Source organism: Periplaneta americana, chromosome 1 (assembly GCF_040183065.1).
Source record: "Periplaneta americana isolate PAMFEO1 chromosome 1, P.americana_PAMFEO1_priV1, whole genome shotgun sequence".
Lineage (NCBI taxonomy): Eukaryota > Metazoa > Arthropoda > Insecta > Blattodea > Blattidae > Periplaneta > Periplaneta americana.
Window position 1 is genome coordinate 64219178 of NC_091117.1, and position 20589 is coordinate 64239766.

At 34.7% G+C, this 20589-nt stretch overlaps 1 protein-coding gene across 5 annotated transcripts in view; it reads left to right on the forward strand.

Moving 5' to 3' along the window:
- Exn (Ephexin) overlaps positions 1-20589 on the forward strand; it is a 467843-nt gene that overhangs the window by 351974 nt on the left and 95280 nt on the right. For all 5 annotated transcript variants that reach the window (XM_069821311.1, XM_069821340.1, XM_069821349.1 and 2 more), the window contains one exon: positions 16491-16638. In XM_069821311.1, coding sequence (XP_069677412.1) covers positions 16491-16638 — 148 coding nt within the window. The remainder of the gene's footprint in view (positions 1-16490; positions 16639-20589) is intronic.

The window sequence follows — 20589 nt, forward strand, 5'->3', positions numbered from 1 at the left end:
ATTTTGCCTTTTTTGCCTATTTTAGCTCTCGTTACCTAAATGCCTTTTTTTTTAGCCTTTTTACGTCATTATTGTACATTTTCTATATTTTTAATGGATTTAAAATAAACCGCACATAAAGTACATAAAAAAAACAAAAAAGAACGGTTGTACAAATTAAAAATATATATTCACCTCACACAAATATTTGCTGAAAATCTTATTCTCCAGAAATACATATGTTTCCAAGAAATCGTAAACTTTTCTCCCTACCAATTCCATCTTTTATGTCACTTAACAAAGATGTTTGAACAGTATAACCCTCAGTGCTCAGGTCACTTCGGGGTTTACCAGCGAAAGAAAGGGGATGAGAGAAGTATTAAAAGCAAGTCTCCAGGTCCCGTTACTGTTGTCGCTTACACGCACAAGTCACGCGTACTTTGAAGTCTCTAATCCCTTCTCACACCCCTCTTTTTGAGACAATACACAGTCGGTTTTTCCCGATCTCTGAAAGAAAGTAGAGACAGTCCTTCTGAAATAAGTTGTTTTAAGTTTGCTTCAATCACTTCAGTAGAAGTGAAAATATCTTTTTCCACCATGAAAAACGTTATCACTGACAGGTGGCTCACTATAACAGCTGACAACTTAAAAAAGCATCTTGTTGTGACATGTAACCAAGGAAAGTGAGTACCGTATGGGATAGTTTATTAGTATTTGTCTGTTTTTTTGTCTGTTTACATAAATAATAAGTGCCTATTCCACTGCCTATTTTTACTATTTTAGTGCCTATATGCCTGCCTATTTTAACCAAAATAAATGCTAAACATACGGCCTCTATTTATAACATTGCAAATCCCCACGGATTATAATACAATCTTCGAAGCGGGTTACATATTTACAGTATGCGAACTCCCTTGTTTTGTTAGAACGGAATCCTTTTCATTGTTGTTTATCGGATAAAACACACTGTAAGCATTTCCATGACAACTTCAGTGCAATTGCAGTTCCACAAAATCCTTTTTCTTTTTTATTAGTATAGGTTGAACAGAAAAGTTACATGCCTAAATTGTCTCCATTTCTCAAAGGTAACTGCAGACAGTGATGCGTTATATCATAAGCAAATATTTGAAAGAGAAATTCAGGCAATTTCAGAGTCTCCTTTCTTAATTTGGGCGAATAAATGACGTTTTAACTGCTTATATTTAATAACATTTTACATTAATAGTTCGTGGTTTGTATAATCATTGATACTGCACTGTACCCGTAATCGGCGTTTGCAAGAGAGTCCGCCGATAGCCGAAGTTTCAGTTTTCCGGCCGGGTGATAAATTGCTCACCCCGTATGTTATTATTAATTCATAAATAGTATATCTACATTGCAGAAAATTATTTCGCAAATGTTATAATTTCAGGTTTTATGCTTATAACCTCACAGGAGTATTTAAAATGCTGGAAAGTGTCTCTCACATCCTATCACATCATTCGTGCATAAATTGAGAACCAATGCTAGGTTAAGGCCCCGTAATAAGACAGTGTGTGCTACTTCCACTTGCATGCACAATCTCGATAACGGATGCACAACGAATTCACTTCACTTTGTAACAAACCGCTTGGAGAGACTTTGCATATAGGCCTATCTAAAGCAGCCCGTCAGGCACAATGCACTGGTGCAAGGCAGACAAGAGAAAGTTACTTCGGAGCACACTTTACGATGCGTGTACTACGCAATCTGTGTTGTATACCACTCCTCGGACCTTGACAGTCTGCCCCCAGGGTCGTCGGCAACAGAAATATGAGAGCGGAATCCGCTGCTGCATCATATACACTAATACGCGCTATACTTTCATGTTTCATGTGAGTTATGACTTGTAGTAGGAAGGAAATATTTACGTGGTGCTCGTTGCATCACGGTGAAAGGTTATAGAGAAATTTTAATTTGGATTTCACTTGAGTGCATTTTCAATTTCAACACTTGTAATATGACTTTATGATAAAGTCTCACCTTTGCCCTCCAGTCCATAAATCCATAAGACGATTTTAAAATGTCTTTTCGCTTTCGTTTATTTTCTCTTTTTACCAGCTATAATTTGCCTGATGGTAATAATAATAATAATAATAATAATAATAATAATAATAATAATAATAATTAGGCCCCGGATTTTTATGTAATATCAAAGTACGCAATATGTACATAAACATTTAGTAATATCGGGGATTAGTAAATAACTGTTTTCAGAACATGGGAGGAGTGATAGTAGGAAGAAGAATAAAGTGCATAGGATTTGCTGCTGGTAGGCTATGGTTGTTAGCAGAAGAGGAGATGATACTAAGGGATATGCTACTGGAGGTAAATGACAGTTGTGAGCAGTATGGGATGAAGTCAAAATACAAATAAGACGAAGACCATGGTCATAGAAAGAAAAATAAAGAAGGTAAACTTGCGAGTTCAAAATGAGGCAGTAGAACAATTGGACACCTTCAAATACTTGGGCTGTACTATAAGCAGTAACATGAGCTGCTGCCAAGAAGTCAAAAGGAGGATAGCAATGCCAAAGGAAGCTGTTAATAGAAAAAGGAGCACCTTCTGCGGACCTCTGGAAAAAGAACTAAGGAAGAGACTAGTGAAGTGCTTTGTATGGAGTGTGGCATTATATGGGGCATAAACATGAACATTACGATGGAGTGAAGAGAAGCGAATAGAAGCATTTGAAATGTGGATATGGAGAAGAATGGAAGTGTGAAGTGGACAGACAGAATAAGAAATGAAGCTGTGTTGGAAAGAATGGGTAAAGAAAGAATTATACTGAAACTGATCAGGAAGAGGAAAAGGAATTGGTTGGGTCACTGGCTGAGAAGAAACTGCCTACTGAAGGATGTACTGGAAGGAATGGTGAACGGGAGAAGAGTTCGGGTAGAAGAAGATTTTAGATGATACATGACATTAAGATATATGGATCATATGCGGAGACAAAGAAGAAGGTAGAAAATAGGAAAGATTGGGCAATGCTGGGTTTGCAGTGAAATACCTGCTCTTGGGCAGATCACTGAATGAATGAATTAATTAATATCGGAGAAATATGTAATTAATTATGTAATATTAATAAAATATGTAATTTAAAATCACTATTTATTAATACATTAAATTCACAAAAATGTCGTCACAGTTTAACTGGTCAGTAGAAGTGGGATGATGCAACCTGAAAAGTTGATTTGCTATTTCCACCCCATTGTATCGCTTGCAAATACAACTTCTCTCTGCCACAATCTGTGTTTTTCTTTTGTGCTTTAAGATTTCCTAGAAAAATATTTTTGCGTTGCACACACAATGGTATTTTGACTTACCTGACACCTGACCCAAACCCCTCGCTAAGAGCCTACTTTCAATTTGTAACAAAGTTAAATGACCGGCGCACCTGACCATCCCGGATTGTGAAAAAGCATTAGTATAAATGTATAGAGTTGAGGCACTCCGAACTACTTTGTTTTTTACAGACAAATGGTTCAAATCCCCAGTTTTTTGTTTATGTTTATTTTTAAAAGAACTGTTCTCTTAAGCCAACTTAAAAAATTGAATTATTTTCTACAGTTGGCCAAAATTTGTATAAGCACTTCTTTTGACATTATTAACATGGTGGAAGAAAATAGAATGTTTGCTTTTTAGCCGTAAAACAAATACCAAAATATGTCAAACTCTTCTGAGAACTCCTGTCACCTATGGCCGTAAAAGCTGACAAGCAAACATTCTCATGGGGGAGATAAAAAAGTTATATTTTTTCTTCCACCATGTTAATAATATCAAAACAAGTGGTTAAACAAATTTTGGCCACTCGACCGCAATTATGAGGGTCCCCAAGAAATTAAGTTTCCTTGACGCCCAACATTTATTTTCAGGAATCTCCCACAGTGACTCTGTAATGCAAAAGACATTGCACACGTTTGCTATTATGGGTTCAGAAGTTATATCATTAAAACTGTAAAGGTTTATGTGGTTCGCTCTATATTACATAGTCATTTCTTCTACCGTTACAATCATGTTAGTTACGATCTTAAATTAATGTAGACATTTAAAGAATTTATCAATTTGAGAAATATCGGTAATCATATCAAGTGAACGCGATTAGACCGATTTGCTGCAAGAGATCGATACTAAAGTACATAAAACATGTGACTCGTGATAACGCGTTATCACATAGTTTCAGGTATTTGCTCGTAATCGTAAAATACCTGACATGTCATTGTATTTGATATTGCTGTTTTAACGCATGGGCGTTGCTTTATAAGGAAGTCTCAGAACAATAATAATAATAATAATAATAATAATAATAAATACAGGGTCAAATCAAATATTAATTTTTGGAGCGAAACTTAATTAATTTAACAATAAGGGTATTGTTTGTTCCTGCCTCTTTGTTCTTCTGCTTCAACAATACTGTATTGCATATCTGTCTCAATTACTCAGCGAGAGCGCCTATGTCTATCCAAGCCAAGAACCGCACTGGACCGAAACAATATGACGTTATTGACTGATCTGCGATTGGTTGAAAGTCAAAGTCAAGATGCGCTTATAGTCCCGAAATATTTCATTGTAACTGTAACGTTTTTTTTTTTTTACATATTATGCCAATTCAAATCAGTGCAATGTAATTAATCAATTATGCTAGATTAAAATAAACGTAATGTACCTCTATAGCAGCGGTGTCCAAAGCGGGTGATTACATCGTGTAATCACAGACATCCAAACGGTTACGAGGAGTTTCCTGTACATTGTTGTGTGTTTAATTCACTTAATCACTTACTGAAGGCAAGCAGTGGCGTTATCATGTCGCTCTACAATCTCTGTCTCTACAAGCAGTAAGAGGTGGTTTCGTAATGGATGAGAAGGAGTACTTTTTTGTTGTTCTGTTGGACAAAATGTAATATGTCAACTTTGCTCAATGGTTCAATTAGGATTATATAGAAACATTAATTGCCACGCTGAATAATGTATTATTATTATTATTATTATTATTATTATTATTATTATTATTATTATTATTATTGACCACTAAGTATGTGTTTCTATAATTCTTCTGTACGTGCATGGATATTGATATTTTTAGATCTTCTCCCGAGAAGGATGAAATTATTAGGTTTTATCTCAGTTTGAATCTTCTTAATCTTTAGATGAGGGTAAATATTTATTAGTTATTCAGTTAATAATAATATTGTAGAAAAACTGATTCAGTATCATGTGCCAACGAACTGCTAAACCCCAGGAATTGATATGTCTTAAATCATAGCCAGGAAAAGAAAGACGAGATAGATAAATGTAAGGAAGTTAGCTACGTAATGGAATTTGAAATATCTCGTGCTCTAAAGCCTTTTAATAGAACAGAATTTCTCAAAAGAGTAATGATTAAAATAGATTAAATAACCTGTCCATAAGAAGTTTTAAATTTCGAAAAACTACGAATTTCTCGACCAATTATCGAGAGAAGAATTTAGAAAATTCCTGATTATATTCAAGAGGAAGGTTAGAAAAAAGAAACAAGAAAAATCGTATATTATTCACTGGCTCTTGATGACACCAGTGACATTACTGATACAGCAAAGTTTGAGATTTTTATCCGCGAGAACCACCACTGGCTGTAGTTTTCGTGCCAAGTACCTTTCCTCCGTCTCCTTACTTCATAGACTGTCTGTCGCATGTAATCACTGCGGCTCGAGTTTTGGTCACCGCTGCTCTATATTTTAATGTGTACTCGATCTTTTCTGTTCACCTTGTGCGTAATGATACATTAGTATGGTTCTTGGCTTGGATGGGTAATATATAGACTGGAACTTAAGGCATGGCAAGTCTGCGACCATTCAGTTCTCTCGCACGTTCTTCTTCTCTTATCATAAAACCACTACAACTGACATAAATGAAGCATTAAAATTATTAACGTTGAAATAACTATTTGTGTACAATATATTATACCAGAGATGTCAGACTCCTTTATTAATTTAATAATATCTATATATATATATATATATATATATATATATATATCGTAATATAGCCTACTAATACAATTATATTAATAAAATATTATTCAAAAATTACAACAATGGAATTGCACCACCAAATGGTTTATGCTACACATCATACGACAGAATTCATTCGACTTTCGAACATAAGCAATCGTGTCTACGAAGTTAATGAAATTTCATTTTCTATTTTAACACTCTACCCTGTTAACTTATCATTAGTAAATACGCGTTTTGAAAGTGGTTGTGCTAAGTAAAAGAAGACTGAAGAACGAGAAGTATTAAGAAAATTCCGAACTCCGAATTCATTTATCTAAACGATAACAGCTCCCCGTATTAACAGGCTGCCACAAAGACAGAGCATATTGTGCAATAGGCAGTTGAAAGTATAAATAATATACATATGTTTAAGACATTTTTCAGAGATCTTGAAAATCTGCATGTGTTGGGCAGTTTAGAAATACGTCGAAATATTGTGAAAGCCTTGCAAGTTTTTATAACAGATAAGTTATCTTATTTCTGCAAAGCTGATATCTGAATGTCACACGTTGCTGTATATCTGAAAGTGAAAACGAAACCTTTGGAAGAATATGCCGGAGATAATAGGGATGTTAAAGATATCAATATTCTTAATCATAATAATCATAACCTATACAGTTACATGAAAAATGAGGATTTTTGTCACCATTCCCCAGTATGGAAATTGCTATGGACATTTTTCTGACATTGTTTGGGATCAGTGCATCTCACAATGTTCATTTTAAGGTAAAATTAATAATTAATCAAAGGTGAAGTGAGAAATCGCTTGGCCCAACCACGCGTAAATAATTTAAATTTTATATGATGAGTATTGAACAGAAATTTGGCGGAGATTGATTCTGAAGGCACAATTCAAGATTTTGCCTCCTCAAAGTGCCGAAAAGTTACTTTCTAGAGACTAGTATTTAGGTAAAGAGTTAATAAATGTGTGACTGTAACTGAATTGTCCCTGAGTTCAATATCGAAGAATGATGATGATGGTAATGATGATGGCGATAATAATAATAATAATAATAATAATAATAATAATAATAATAATAATATATTGTCGTTACTATTAATTTTTACTTTTCATTCAAGGGGCCCAATTATTATTTTCGTCGGGGATCCGTACCATTCTTGATTCGTCTCTGATTTGTCTGAAGTACCTGAGGTTAAATATATTCATAACATATAACATATAGTTTTGTATGTATGTATGTATGTATGTATGCATGCATGCATGTATGTATGTATGTATGCATGCATGTATGTATGTATGTAAATTTTTTTCTTTATTGGTTCTGTATTTATATTTTGTAATGGATTTTCTTATTACTTATTGGTCAATAAAATAATTAAATATTAATGAATCAAAACTTAAAAAAATAAAATTTATTAATTTATATATATATATATATACACATTCGATTTTTATTAATATAAGGTATATATTATATTAATAAAAAATCGAATTTATATATATATATATATAAATTAATAAATTTTATTTTTTTAAGTTTTGATTTATTAATATTTAATTATTTTATTGAAATTTTTTATTAAATTATTATTTATTTGTAATTATGATGGAATTATGTATGTATGTATGTATGTATGTATGTATGTATGTATGTACTAGTTGACTCGACTTCAGTAATGACCTTTGCTCTCCTATATATTATTTAACTTACCTGTCTTAAAACTGTGGCCTTCAGACCAGAAAAGACCTTGTGAATCCGCACATGAAATGAGCAAATATCTTAGGTATATTACGATAACATCCGTACACGTGGTTTGGCCTTTGTGATAGCTTCGCAGTTTCCAGCCCACGCGAGACGGTGCTAGCATTCAAGAGACTGTGAAACTTTTTTTAATGTATATCACAGAGTAATTAGTCCATATCTGCGTCAGATAACAGTGTGTACGGAACAGGTTGGTGTTTTTCCAAAGAATCTTCACTTCTAGCAAGCTTAGTTTATGTACACTGACCGAATTAGATTTGGTTTGTATAGGAGGCTTGGTCGTCTTATTCTGTAGTAATTTCGTGCAGCTGTGCCTCACCACTAGAAATTTATCCTTTTTTAGAAGGCAATATTTTATGCGTTCGATATAAATTAGAATTCTAATTTAATAATCTACTGTCCTGGTTTACCTTGACTGTATTAGATTAATTAAATCTCGGAAGATATGAAAATTAGACCTCAGAATTTATATACAAAATTAATTAATGATTATGTTGGTTATCTAACGACGCTGTATCAAGTACGTTGTTATTTAGCGTCGATGAAACTGGTATTTTGGTAAAGGCCTTGGTCTAGTGCAGTGCCTAGGGAGGAGGCAATTTTCAGGGGGGCGGCATTTTCTCTTTCTATTCCTTTTTTCTTCCCATCTTTCTTTTTGGTTTTCATTTTACAGTGAAATTTGTTTTTAAAACACTTGTTGGTAAATATTTTCTGAAGTTTATTCTTGAACACATTGTGGAAGTCGGTTATTGTTTTGGTATAGCATTGTCGCGGTCCCGGCGAGAATAAAAGGAAAGTATGCAACTGCATAATTATACTGTAATGCCGGTATCACGTTATTATACTACGAAACTGCTTGTATAAACAAGAATGCATTGTTGTACATCAAATTGGATGCGTGTTTATTATTTATCGCTAGGAATAGTAACCACAACTTTAAGTTACATTTCCAATGTACAGAGTGTTTCCAAGGTGGTGTTACAAACTTTCAGGGATGATGACGAAGGGCACATGTATCAATTTGAGATAAGGAACCCTGGTCCGGAAATGACCGAGTCGAAAGTTACAAGCAAAAATAGTTGTGTGGAAATGAAATAATTTTATTCCTCTGTACATCTTATTTATGTGTACATCTTACACATACTGTATTCAGTGATCTGACGTTGCTTACGTTGTCTATTTACAGTATTCCATTCAGTGCGCTGTCTGCTAATGCTCCTTATTTAAAAAATCAATTAAAAATCATTGTTTAGGGAGGCAATATACTGTAATATCTGTGTTTCTCTTTTTACTTTTATTTTTTGTTAATTACGAGTAAATACTTGTTTTAAAATTTTGTGGAATCCCCCCTGAGCACAAGTATGTACTATATCTGGGGGAGTTGGAGTGATTATTATATATAAAAGAAGCAATATGTATCTTTATTGTAGGAATAAAATTATTATTATTATTACTTTGGAATATTCTCGGAAATAACTCCAAGGAAGGTAGCTATTCTTAGACCACATTGATGACGAAATGTAGGTATTTTGCATAGGCTTACTATTAAAATTTAGAACATGTGAGAATTCCTGTTAAGTTGGATACCCGAGTTTAAATCACAGCCTAAGATATTACAATAGTACATTATGCAACGAGCCTATAATGGCAGTAATTAAGACGCGAGTATGTTTATGAAACGAGCGCAAGCGAGTTTCATAATTTTCATACGAGGTCTTAATTACTATTTTAGGCAAGTTTCATACGAATTTTTATGCTCGACCATATTTCTAACTAGAAATTATTCACAAGTATTCATATCATTCTTATCTGACTGGGGAGCGGAAGTGACCTTGTGCAATCTCGTAAATTGTGAGATGTGCGCAGACGCGAAAGTGTTGATTTTTTCCGAGGAACAAATATCATTGACCTTCATATAATCTAGAGAGTAAAATGAACATTAATCTTGATATAACCTGGAAATTGATTTAGACATTGAAAAACGAGATGACAAATTAAATTTATTTGAATATTATTTACAATTAACGCTAATTATTATAGTAACGGAACATAACCTTCTGCGACAGTATTGGATTTCCAGCCTTCGTGACGTTTCGCTAGTTGTCTTTCGATTGCATATCCGAGAATAATCGATACTTGCGCTTTCATATTGCTTTCTGATTGGCGGAAAACCTGAATTTTAATGAATAGGTGTACTTTAATGAGTTCCATTAAAGAGCTGCTACTATGTGTATAATTACTACATTTCGGCATGTCGAGTATAAAATAAAATATCGTTATATTTTCACAACTTTCGCATAGTTTAACAACAAAATTCCCTTAAATATTTTGTCATTATTTTTTTTTTTAGATTTAACACAAGTTTCCTGAGCGGTCCGTATAATTTTCATCTGACTGACTTGGCAACGAAAGATTTACAACCGTTCAACCAGTTCGTTGCCCTCAAATTTAAGTATCCAAGTTGAATACCAGATCGCTCCGTGAAGTATTTATTGCGTACATCTCCGTTGAGATGCGGGCCCAGTTGGGGTCCTCCAGTTTCCCTTGCCGATCCATGTCGTCACTTTACGTGAACTATAACTTTGATGGCAGCGCAAATTTGCACCACACCGGACGCTTAGCTGTAGGGCAGGCAATCTAGCTATACCTCCAGGCTTTTCGACGTGGAAAACAGTTGCACTAGACATACTGTACTATTATCTAATGGTTGTGCAAAGATGGTGAAAGTGTTTTGCGTAAAAGCCCTAGAGGTCTGTAAAAAGCAAGCCAGGTAGGGTTCCTGTCTTCTCATAATTTTGGCACAAGAAAAGTACTCAGCTACACGCTGCAGTCACTTCTTTTTTCTCTCTCTTGTATGGAGGAGAGACCCGAAGGCTTACACTGTAGTCCGAGGCTTATTGTGCTTATCTCTCCTGTTCTACTCGTATGAATGATTGGATAGCCGAACGGCCGCGCTCTTGTACAGGGACATCATTTTATTTTTACTTCAATTTTTATTGTACCTGAGTTTTTGAATGTACCACACTCCCACCCCTCCACTAGTAAACTTCCAACCGTTCTCCACACAGAACCAAGGCCGCGTATGCAGTACTGAGTTAGTGAGTATAGTACGTTCCAGAAATATGTTCGCGTTTTCCAGTTACGAAAGAGATTTCAATATTGAATCATATTTTCGCACAGGTACTGTGGTCCGTTTGCCTACGTCGCATCCCAATTTCCCCACCTGCTTCTGCTCGCCCCTCTGCAAGGGCTAGTGACTGGGCTGTCTTAGCTGTTTTCTGTCACCAATTGGATGTCTACGTAATATTATACAACTGTTTAAAATAACTTAAATAAAAGGGAAATAAGAGGGCCTCGTTAAGTAATTAACTGTCACGTGATTTCCTCCCTTTCTACGATCCTGTAACATAACCACTTGGACGGACAGTAGATAGCATGTCTGAGTAATTTTATCTGTGCGGGTCTGGGAGAAGTGAAGATTGAATTTACAGAACGTAAGGTACTCTTTTTTAGAGTAGGTACAGAATTATTTCAACATGAGTTACTAGTACGAAGAACGAAACTGGTAATTGGAATTAGGTGCAATAGTCTATAATGAGATAATATGCACAGAAGAACTGAAGCCTGTATCGAAATGAACGGCCACTATTTTCAAAAATGTGTTTAAATATCCATATTATTTTTTTTTTCAATTTAACTTCATTCTCTATATTGTACGCTAATGTGCTGTAACAGTAAATATACACTGCATAATTAATACGTCCGAATGGATAGCTCAATTCGTGAGTAAAAACAGTAAGTGTTAATACAGTACTGTGTTTTGATTAAACAAAAACCTAATGAAAATTATCAAACTCAAAATTGCAATATTTCCTAGTTTACATAAATGGATGAACTACTTTTCTTCCCTCCTATACCTAGTAAAGTGATTTGTATTTAATGCCAGTATCATCGAACTCCAGTCTTGGAAGGGGGAGCAAGCGGTGTTTCCGGTTCTAGACCTTTAATCCAAAGATAGACAGGTTAATATTAAAAATGTTAGTAAAAATAAAATGATGTCCCTGTACTAGTACAGCACGTCGCACCGTGAACTTAACCCGGGCTGATGATTATTAGACCGCGGAACTTCATGCAATTCCACGTTTTTATTGATTTGGGATATTGAAAAAGAAAAAGTGGACCTTTGCCGATCATGGTTTTTACGCTCGAATAAAGTCAACTTTGATTAAAAAATTTAACATACAAAGACAATATAATTTTACACTATTAAAACACACATTGAAAATCATGTTTAAACCATACATGTTTCAGGACGTGCGGTCCTATCTTCAGTGGTCATCTGTAAGGAGAATAATCTCTTGATATAATGTTACTCAAAAATTACAATGTTGGAATTGAAGTTTAATAATGTGTTTAAAATTGAAAACGGCCATAGTACAGAATGAACATTTATGACTAATCAGCTGGTGTTCGCTGAGATGCTACGCCGGTATGGGTAGGTGACTGAATGCGGCGTGTGTTACTACTACGCTATTCAAATTGAAAAGCAATACACAAATAAATGAGAATGCTATTGTCAATTGGAGCTTTATCATTTAAATTATTTGTAATTTTGCCTTTATAAAATAAATCTCTATGGCTTCTAGAAGTTTGACCTTTACTTTGTACATGCAGGATAGTCATATCCGATTCTATATTCGTAAAGAAATGTTGGTTGTTATAAATGTGTTCGTTGAACGCTGATTGAATCCTATACTGTGTGAAAATTGTCTATGTTCTTTATATTTTGTAACAAATGTTCTGCTAGTTTGTGGCTTCGCAATCAAGAAATTGATATTTTAATTTATTAACGCCGGAAGTGTTTAAATTATCTAAGTTCTGGTCCAAAATACTATATACTCTTTTTTGCAATGTATTATCTGTTCTGTATGCTATATTATGATTAAATTTCTTAAACGTATTTATAATTGAGCTGCAATAAGGGCTCACAGCCCCATAGATCCTTTTTTCCGGAGAATGCATAAATCGATCCTCCGTAGTTTCTTTGTTATACCCACAAAGGTTCGTTGAGAAATGTTGAACAGTAATGCTGATAATATATTTTATATGCCCTGCACTGTTTTTAAAAATTTCAATTCTATCTATCTCAGAACAGCATTTTGGAGTATGGGCCCTTATTGCAGCTACGTCCTCTTATATAAGTGAAGCTGTTGCAATAAGTGAATGTAAAAAAAATTGCTTTCTTTTGTTTGAGGTAGTGTGCTATTGTCTTTAATGAATTTATTTTGTTTTGTACGTTTTATTAAATTATCTATATTTTTTGTATCCATTTTCGGAAGCAATTGTGTAAATAATAATTCCTAATTCATTATTGTAGTACTGTTTTTTTCATGGGAATGTTAACAAATTTATTTACTAGGCTATTAAGGCCAGCTATTTTATATTGAAATGGGTGGTTCGAATGCGAGGGAACTCTGTCGAATTAAGACTAGGTTTTAACATGTCTGTTACAAGCATGTCCAACGTAAAGCCAATTTACTTTGCATAAATGCATATTTTGGGGTTTTCCCTTTTAAATGACATATATGTTCTTTTATTTCGTATATTTAAGTGCACACTGTATATTAACTTCTTTCTTGTTTTGTCCGATTTACTGTCTAATTTCAAATTTGTATGTGATAAAAATAAGAATAATTTCCAAGAGATATAAAAATTATGTGAGAAATAAAACCAATAATTACTCGCAGTTAATTACTGTTGAGGATATGAAATAATAAGATAACAAGATTATTCAACAAATAAAATTAAATAACTTGCAAAACCGAATTAATTATTATGAAACACAGCAATAAGACATTATTATGTTTCCTTGTAATGAAGTTCAAAAACAAACTATCTATCACAGCATACTATAGTATATTGTGATAAGCGAGATTTACAGGAACGAGGAAAAGTTTGAAAAGCCGAGACGAAGTCGAGTCTTTTCAATTTCCGAGTTTCTGTAATACACTTAGCACACATGTATTGCACACAATTTTTTGGCCGATTTTAATAAAAAATAAATTATTATTAATCATTTTTAATTTAAATAAATGCTCGTAGTTTGCGTTGCACGTGTGATCGCCGTTTGTTATTTGTCGATAGGTGTCATTCATTTGTTATTATTCGTATTTGTCGATAGGTGTTATTCATTTATTATTACAGTAAAACCTCGATAAGACGCGCCCGCTTATTACGCTATCCCGTGTAATACGCTTTTTTTTGTCCGGTCCTGCACATTTCATATATAACGCCTTTATAGAATACCCCGTTTGTTGCGCTCACGTCCTGCATAATACGCTGTTTTGTGGAATATTTTCGATGTAATTTTCAGCAATGTACTGTAACAGCAATGAAACATCTTGGTAATTGAACTTACTGGTGCCATTAACCTGAAAATATTGGTATTCGACCCTTTACCTGCGCATTTAAACCTTCATACTCCATACCTTAGTATACCCTCACCCTCTTATTACGCTCCCTTATTCGACTCCTTACCTGCGTGGTTAATGCCTGCATACAGTTACAATACCTCACCCTCTTGCTAACTCTCTCTCTCAAACAGCATTCCTCACTCGGCCATAATAAAATTCTGGAAATTTTTACTGGGCAGTTTGTTGTCTTTTAGTTTACTGAAGTGTCTGTGAGTGTGATTACAATGAGTGTTAAACGAAAAGCCCTTTCTGTGTCGGAAAAATTGGAAATCTTACAAAAGTACGATGAGAACAGTACTCTTACTCAGAAACAACTCTCTGATGCATTAGGAATCCCATCATTGACATTAAGAACGATAATAAAAAAGCGCGACTCAATCACTACAGCTGCGATGTCGGGAGGATGTAATCGCAGAAACTGAAGTGTGGTAAGCATGAGGACTTGGAGAACACGCACACTGCAAACAACTATAAATGTTCCCCCCCCCCCTCGAAAGAATTAAGTACAGTACATATTGTAAATGTGGGGAGGCCGGGTAGCTCAGTTGGTAGAGCAGCTGGCTACGGACTGGAAGGTCCGGGGTTCGATCCCGAGTGGTGACGGGATTTTTCTCGATGCCACAACTTTCAGAACGACCCCGAGGTTCACTCAGCCTCCTATAAAATTGAGTACCGGGACTTTCCCGGCGTATTTCAATAAAGAAAAATGCTAATAGATACTGTACATATGTCAAAATTAGTATACCCCCCTAATACGCGCGGTCCCGGTTAATATGCGTTTTACACCCGGTCCCTTGAACAGCGTTTTATCGGGGTTTTACTGTATTCGTATTTGTCGATAGGTGTCATTCATTTGTTATTATTCGTATTTGTCGATAGATGTTATTCATTTGTTGTTATTCGTATATTTTGTCGATAGGTGTTATTTGTTATTTACGTATCGCACGTATGTTGCAAGTTTAACTTATAAGGCCTACCAAAAACGTCGGTAAGATTGTTAAAAAATACGATCGGCCAAAAAATACTATTGCCAACTACTCAGAGCTGAAATACGAAACGACAATACTGAACCTCAAAAGTAAGATAAGCTGAAATGTTAGGCCTACATTAACAGAATAAAAAAAAAACATGAACAATTTTTACAGACATTTATTTATTACTTGACGTAACAGTTATTGAAAACGCAATTTTCAAAGTTAAATTTTGTTTTAATTTGCCGCGATTACATGTCCAGTATTGTACGAGGCGTCTTATCAGATAAGACCTTCCTTACAAAGCGTCTTATCAAGAAACGCAACTGCGATTGGTTCTGAAACTTTATAGGCCCATATCGCAAATTCAACCTATAAGTAAGATTCGGACATCACATCTTAAGCTGTAGTTTTCATATATTAAATGCGAACTTTGTAACTGAGTGCCTCGTGTTGACGGAGAAGATGATTATGGCGCGTTTATTCAACATTTTTCATTCGTTGCTTTATTACTAGTCTAATGGATTATTATTAAAATACTGATAATCAGAATCAGGAACTTTTCCAGGAAGGGAAGACAATGTAATTTTATTTTAATAATGAGTTCTTATTGTCATCGTGACAACTAGGGGAAACTCGACTAATTCCGCAATATTAAGAAGTAAATCTATCATATTTTTATCAAAATGTTTATTGAAAAACATTATCAAGATATAGACATGGACGAAACTTTTCATTACCAAATGAGATAAAGAGACCTATTAAAATGCAAATATATTTAGTTGTACATACATTACAGTTGAAGAAGAACTCGGGTAATTCCGCACCAGTGCGGATAAATCCGCAATAGGACTTGGCTAATTCCGCAGTAGTAAATAATTATGAAATACATTATGAAAGTAATATAAAAGGAACAATTTATATTTAACAATGCTCACTTTCTTCACAGCTATGTAGCAAAACACGAAAAACGGTCAACTTTCGATGTTTCACTGTATTGCTGACAGAGATGTCGACCAATATCCTTGATTTTTTTCTATAGTACTGCAGAGGACATGCCTCCTGTTGACAGCCTCTCAAAACTTACGTTCACGCTGTTGTTAACCGCAGTAAAATCATATATGCACTACTGCGGAATTACCCGTACTGCGGAATTTGCCTAGTTTCCCCTATACAAAACGGATACAATTTGAGTCCTAGACCTAAATGTCAATGATACTTCTGAAAAAAGACTTTTTCATTGAAATTCTCAGTTTGCCTGGAATAGCTGTAAGAGAGTGCGTTTCTTGTTGACAGTTTCTGCTGAAGACGGCCCTCACGAGGTGCTGTCGTATCAGCTGACGGCTATAGGACCTGGCCAACCGAGGAGCGAGACCAGCGACGAGTGGGTGGACGTCGAGATGACCGAGTCCGAGGGCGAGGCCGGAGATGACGCCATTGCAGTGTAAGTGAGGAAGTCCACGCACGACATCATGAGGATAGATGTGAATTAATACAGTTGTGGCGAATGTCGCATTTCGCACTTACGCGATTCTTCTGTGAATTTCTAGAGTCATTTCATGATAGTATTCAACAGCATTTACTACAGCACGATTAAGTTTTTTAAAATACATTAGGATTTTCTCTAATATTAATAGCATTTAAAAAGTTTGTTCAAGTATCTCTCCAGCGCTTTTCGCGTCGACCCTCATTTCATGATAATAGGGCTATGATATAAACGAGAAAAAATAACTAATTAGTCCTTCGCTGTAGTTGCGTGTAGTCATTCATTCATTCATTCATTCATAGTTCTCTGTCCAAGGGCAGGTCTTTCATTGTAAACCCAACATTCTCTAGTCTTCCCTATTTTGTGGCTTCTTCTTGTCTCTTCATATGATCCATATATGAAGCGTTCAGGCCTAAAGTGGATTAAGTCACATATTTTCATAAATTGAGTTTAATTCATTTTCTGATTATCTGAAGTTGAATCTTTTCCGAGCAGTAATTGATCAAGTCTTAATTCTAAGCATTCGCCGGTAGATGACACCAGTCACTTTTGGCTCAGATTATTTGTTCACGATGTTCTGAGCCATATTGGATCAAGTCACCAAAGCGTTGCATCAATTAACATCACAATTGTTTATATTTTATAAATCTAGAATTTGAGAATGGAGCAATAAAATTATTGAAATTAGTTAATCCACTAGAGCAAATTAACTTTAAGTGCTATTATCTCAAAACTATGTCTCATGGACTTGAACCACTTTAGCTCTGAACGCCTCATATCTTAATGTCGTCTGTCGTCTGATATCTTCTTCTGCCCCGAACTCTTCTCCCGTTCACCATTCCTTCCAGTGCATCCTTCAGTAGGCAGTTTCTCCTCAGCCAGTGACCCAATCAATTTCTTTTTCTCTTCCTGATCAGTTTCAGCATCATTTTTTTTTCACCCACTCTTTCTAGCACAGCTTCATTTGTTATTCTGTCCATTTCACATTCTCCATTCTTACTCGATATTCACATTTCAAATGCTTCTATTCGTTTCTCTTCACTTTGTCGTAATGCCCATGTTTCTGCTTCTATACAATGCCACACTCCACACAAAGCACTTCACTAGTCACTTTTCAGAGGACCGCAGAAGATGCTTCTTTTTATATTAAAAGCTTTCTTTGCCATTGCTATCCCTCTTTTGACTTCCTAATTGCCACGAATAATTTCATATTTAATTCTTGGGTGACTTATCTTTCATTCATATAAACTGGGTTTGTTCTGTATAATCTCAAGCATTGGTCTACCGTCATGCCAAATATATGGCCAAGTAGTAGCGATATTTGTCAACTTATAAAATAGGAGCAATATTAAGTGCACAGTTCTTTATAGAAGAAGAATAAGATGATTATGATGATGATGATGACGATAGTGACAGTAGTGATGAATCAGAAATATAATTATTCAGAGAAGGATGGAGGAAAACTGACTTCGAAAAAGGAGAGAGAATGAATTTAAGGAAAATTTCAGAGGAGTTGAAAGAATAAATTTAAATATTATAAAGATATGAAAAATTGAGAGAAGATAAAAATGAAAAGTAGATATAAATAATTAAAAGACAGAAACAGAGAGGAAAATGATTATGAATTACAAAAGAAGCTTAAAAGAAAGAGGAGAATAAAAATAAGGGAAGGACAAAGATTATGGCTTATAAAAATAAGAACGAAAAAAAATTAAAAAGAAGAAAAAACTCTATTATTATTATTATTATTATTATTATTATTATTATTATTATTATTATTATTATTATTATTATTGAATATGATTTCACACTCTCATCCTGCAAAGAAAGAGACTATCCCCCCTCGTATGATACTGAATTTTGGTTAAGAAAACGGATGTGGCTTTGAGCTTCCTCAAAGCGGTTAGGTTTTCCGTGCCATTTCTATTTCACGTGGTACTATAATATTTTCTCATTGGTCTCATACACAAGAGCGACCAGCAAGCGTCGTTATTGCGCGCACGACGAGCGCTGCTTCTTGACTGGCGTTACGTCAGCATGAAATTCGTTTCAGCATTGGGATTACCTTCCTTGTTTAACCCTTGGTTGTTACAAATTATATGCTAAAATAATAAATAGGCCTAGAAGACTGGTATTTATTGCGGATGTACACATGTTACAATTCCGACATGGATTCAGAAAGGGCATATCATGCTCAAACTGTATTTTTACGCTAACACAAATAACCGAAAAAAAATAAGGAATTTCAGATTACCGACGTACGTATTATATCTTCATTGACTACGAAAAAGCATTCCATAAGTTGAAACGTAAAATATTATACAGAGTTCTAGAAAAAAATAGGAATACCAGCACTTTTAATTACTGCAGGTCAACCACTGTATAAAAACAACAAAATAAGAATTCGAAGCATTAGAAATGGAATAACTTCAACCCAGATTCACACGTACAGACAGCAGCAGTGCATAAACTAAGCCAGGTTACTATTATAGTAAGGATCACCTAAAAGGCTAATTTGGTCGTCTCTTCAGTGTTGCCAACCAATACCAAATATCATCAAAGAGAGTAAGATCATAATGCCATGTACAACAACAACAACAACAACAACAACAACAACAATAATAATAATAATAATAATAATAATAATAAATAATAATAATAATGTCTTGCTTATTTATTTACTACAGCTCATCTTTATGTTGGTAGGTTTTTTCTAAATGGTTCAATAATTTGTGAAATAATGGGCCTATATTTTCCTCCTGAACCTCTCGCACATTATGTTTGGTAATTAGTAGATTAATATGATCTAATTTTAAAATGTATTTTCTCTGACAACATGAAATTCATTGCTTTGATTAAGCAGTTTATGATTCACGAGATCTAACCTAAAAATGTATTTTGTTTGATCACGTGAAATGATTAGTACAAACTCCGAAAACGAAATACCACTTTGGAATGTATGCTTAAGAACATTTACTTACGCCTAATAATTGTGCTATTCTAGTTATAATTGCTGTCTCCGCGCGCATTTTCTATCGATCACCCAAGTGCATATATCACATCATATGTTATATTTATTTACACTTATCTGACTATAATCTTGAATTGTAACCACAACGCACCGCAACACATAAAATAACTATTTTGTATTAATATAATACTGATATTAATTAATTATTATTAGTAGGGTATGTTCGAATTTCACTAGCTTCCAGTAATCGGCTCAGAAATCTAGAACAATTTGAATTTTCAAATTTGCACTGCCGACAACAGCTGTTCCTGCTGCCAACATGACAGTTAGAAAATCACTACCAGTTGTAGTATTTCTCAGTATCGAAATTCGAAACAAAGTTGGCAAAAGAAAATTCAACCTTCAAACTAGAAAATCACCATAATCCACTAGCATAATGTAGTAATGGGGGAAAAATGGTTAGTTTTCACCCTTAGGGTATGAAGTAAGCTGATCCGGACTACTCATACGGAGATAATGATGAAAGAGGGGAAGTGTAGGCTAATTATGATGGTGAAATGAGTCCGAGGTCCAAAGACGAAAGTTACCCAGCAATACATTGTGTTTCATTTGGTTAAGGGAAAACCTCAACCAGGTAACTTCTTCCAACCAGACTTGCTAACCGTTACTCCACAGCGGTGAACAAGCCTGTAGTGTCACGAATCATAATCCCAGTTCTTTACCGTCTTCGGAAGACTTTCCTCCCTCGAGAGTTCTTCTTATGTGGCTTCTCTGTAAACTAATTATCCGATTATATGCTTTCTTCGAGTGTCTACCATCTTGTAAAACTCTTCAACCTTTCAGAGGAGTCACCTCATTCAGAGATATGATGAATTTAATCTACGCCACGGATCCGTCCCTCAGTTTTATTAATCTTCCGAAGAATGTTACGAATTTTT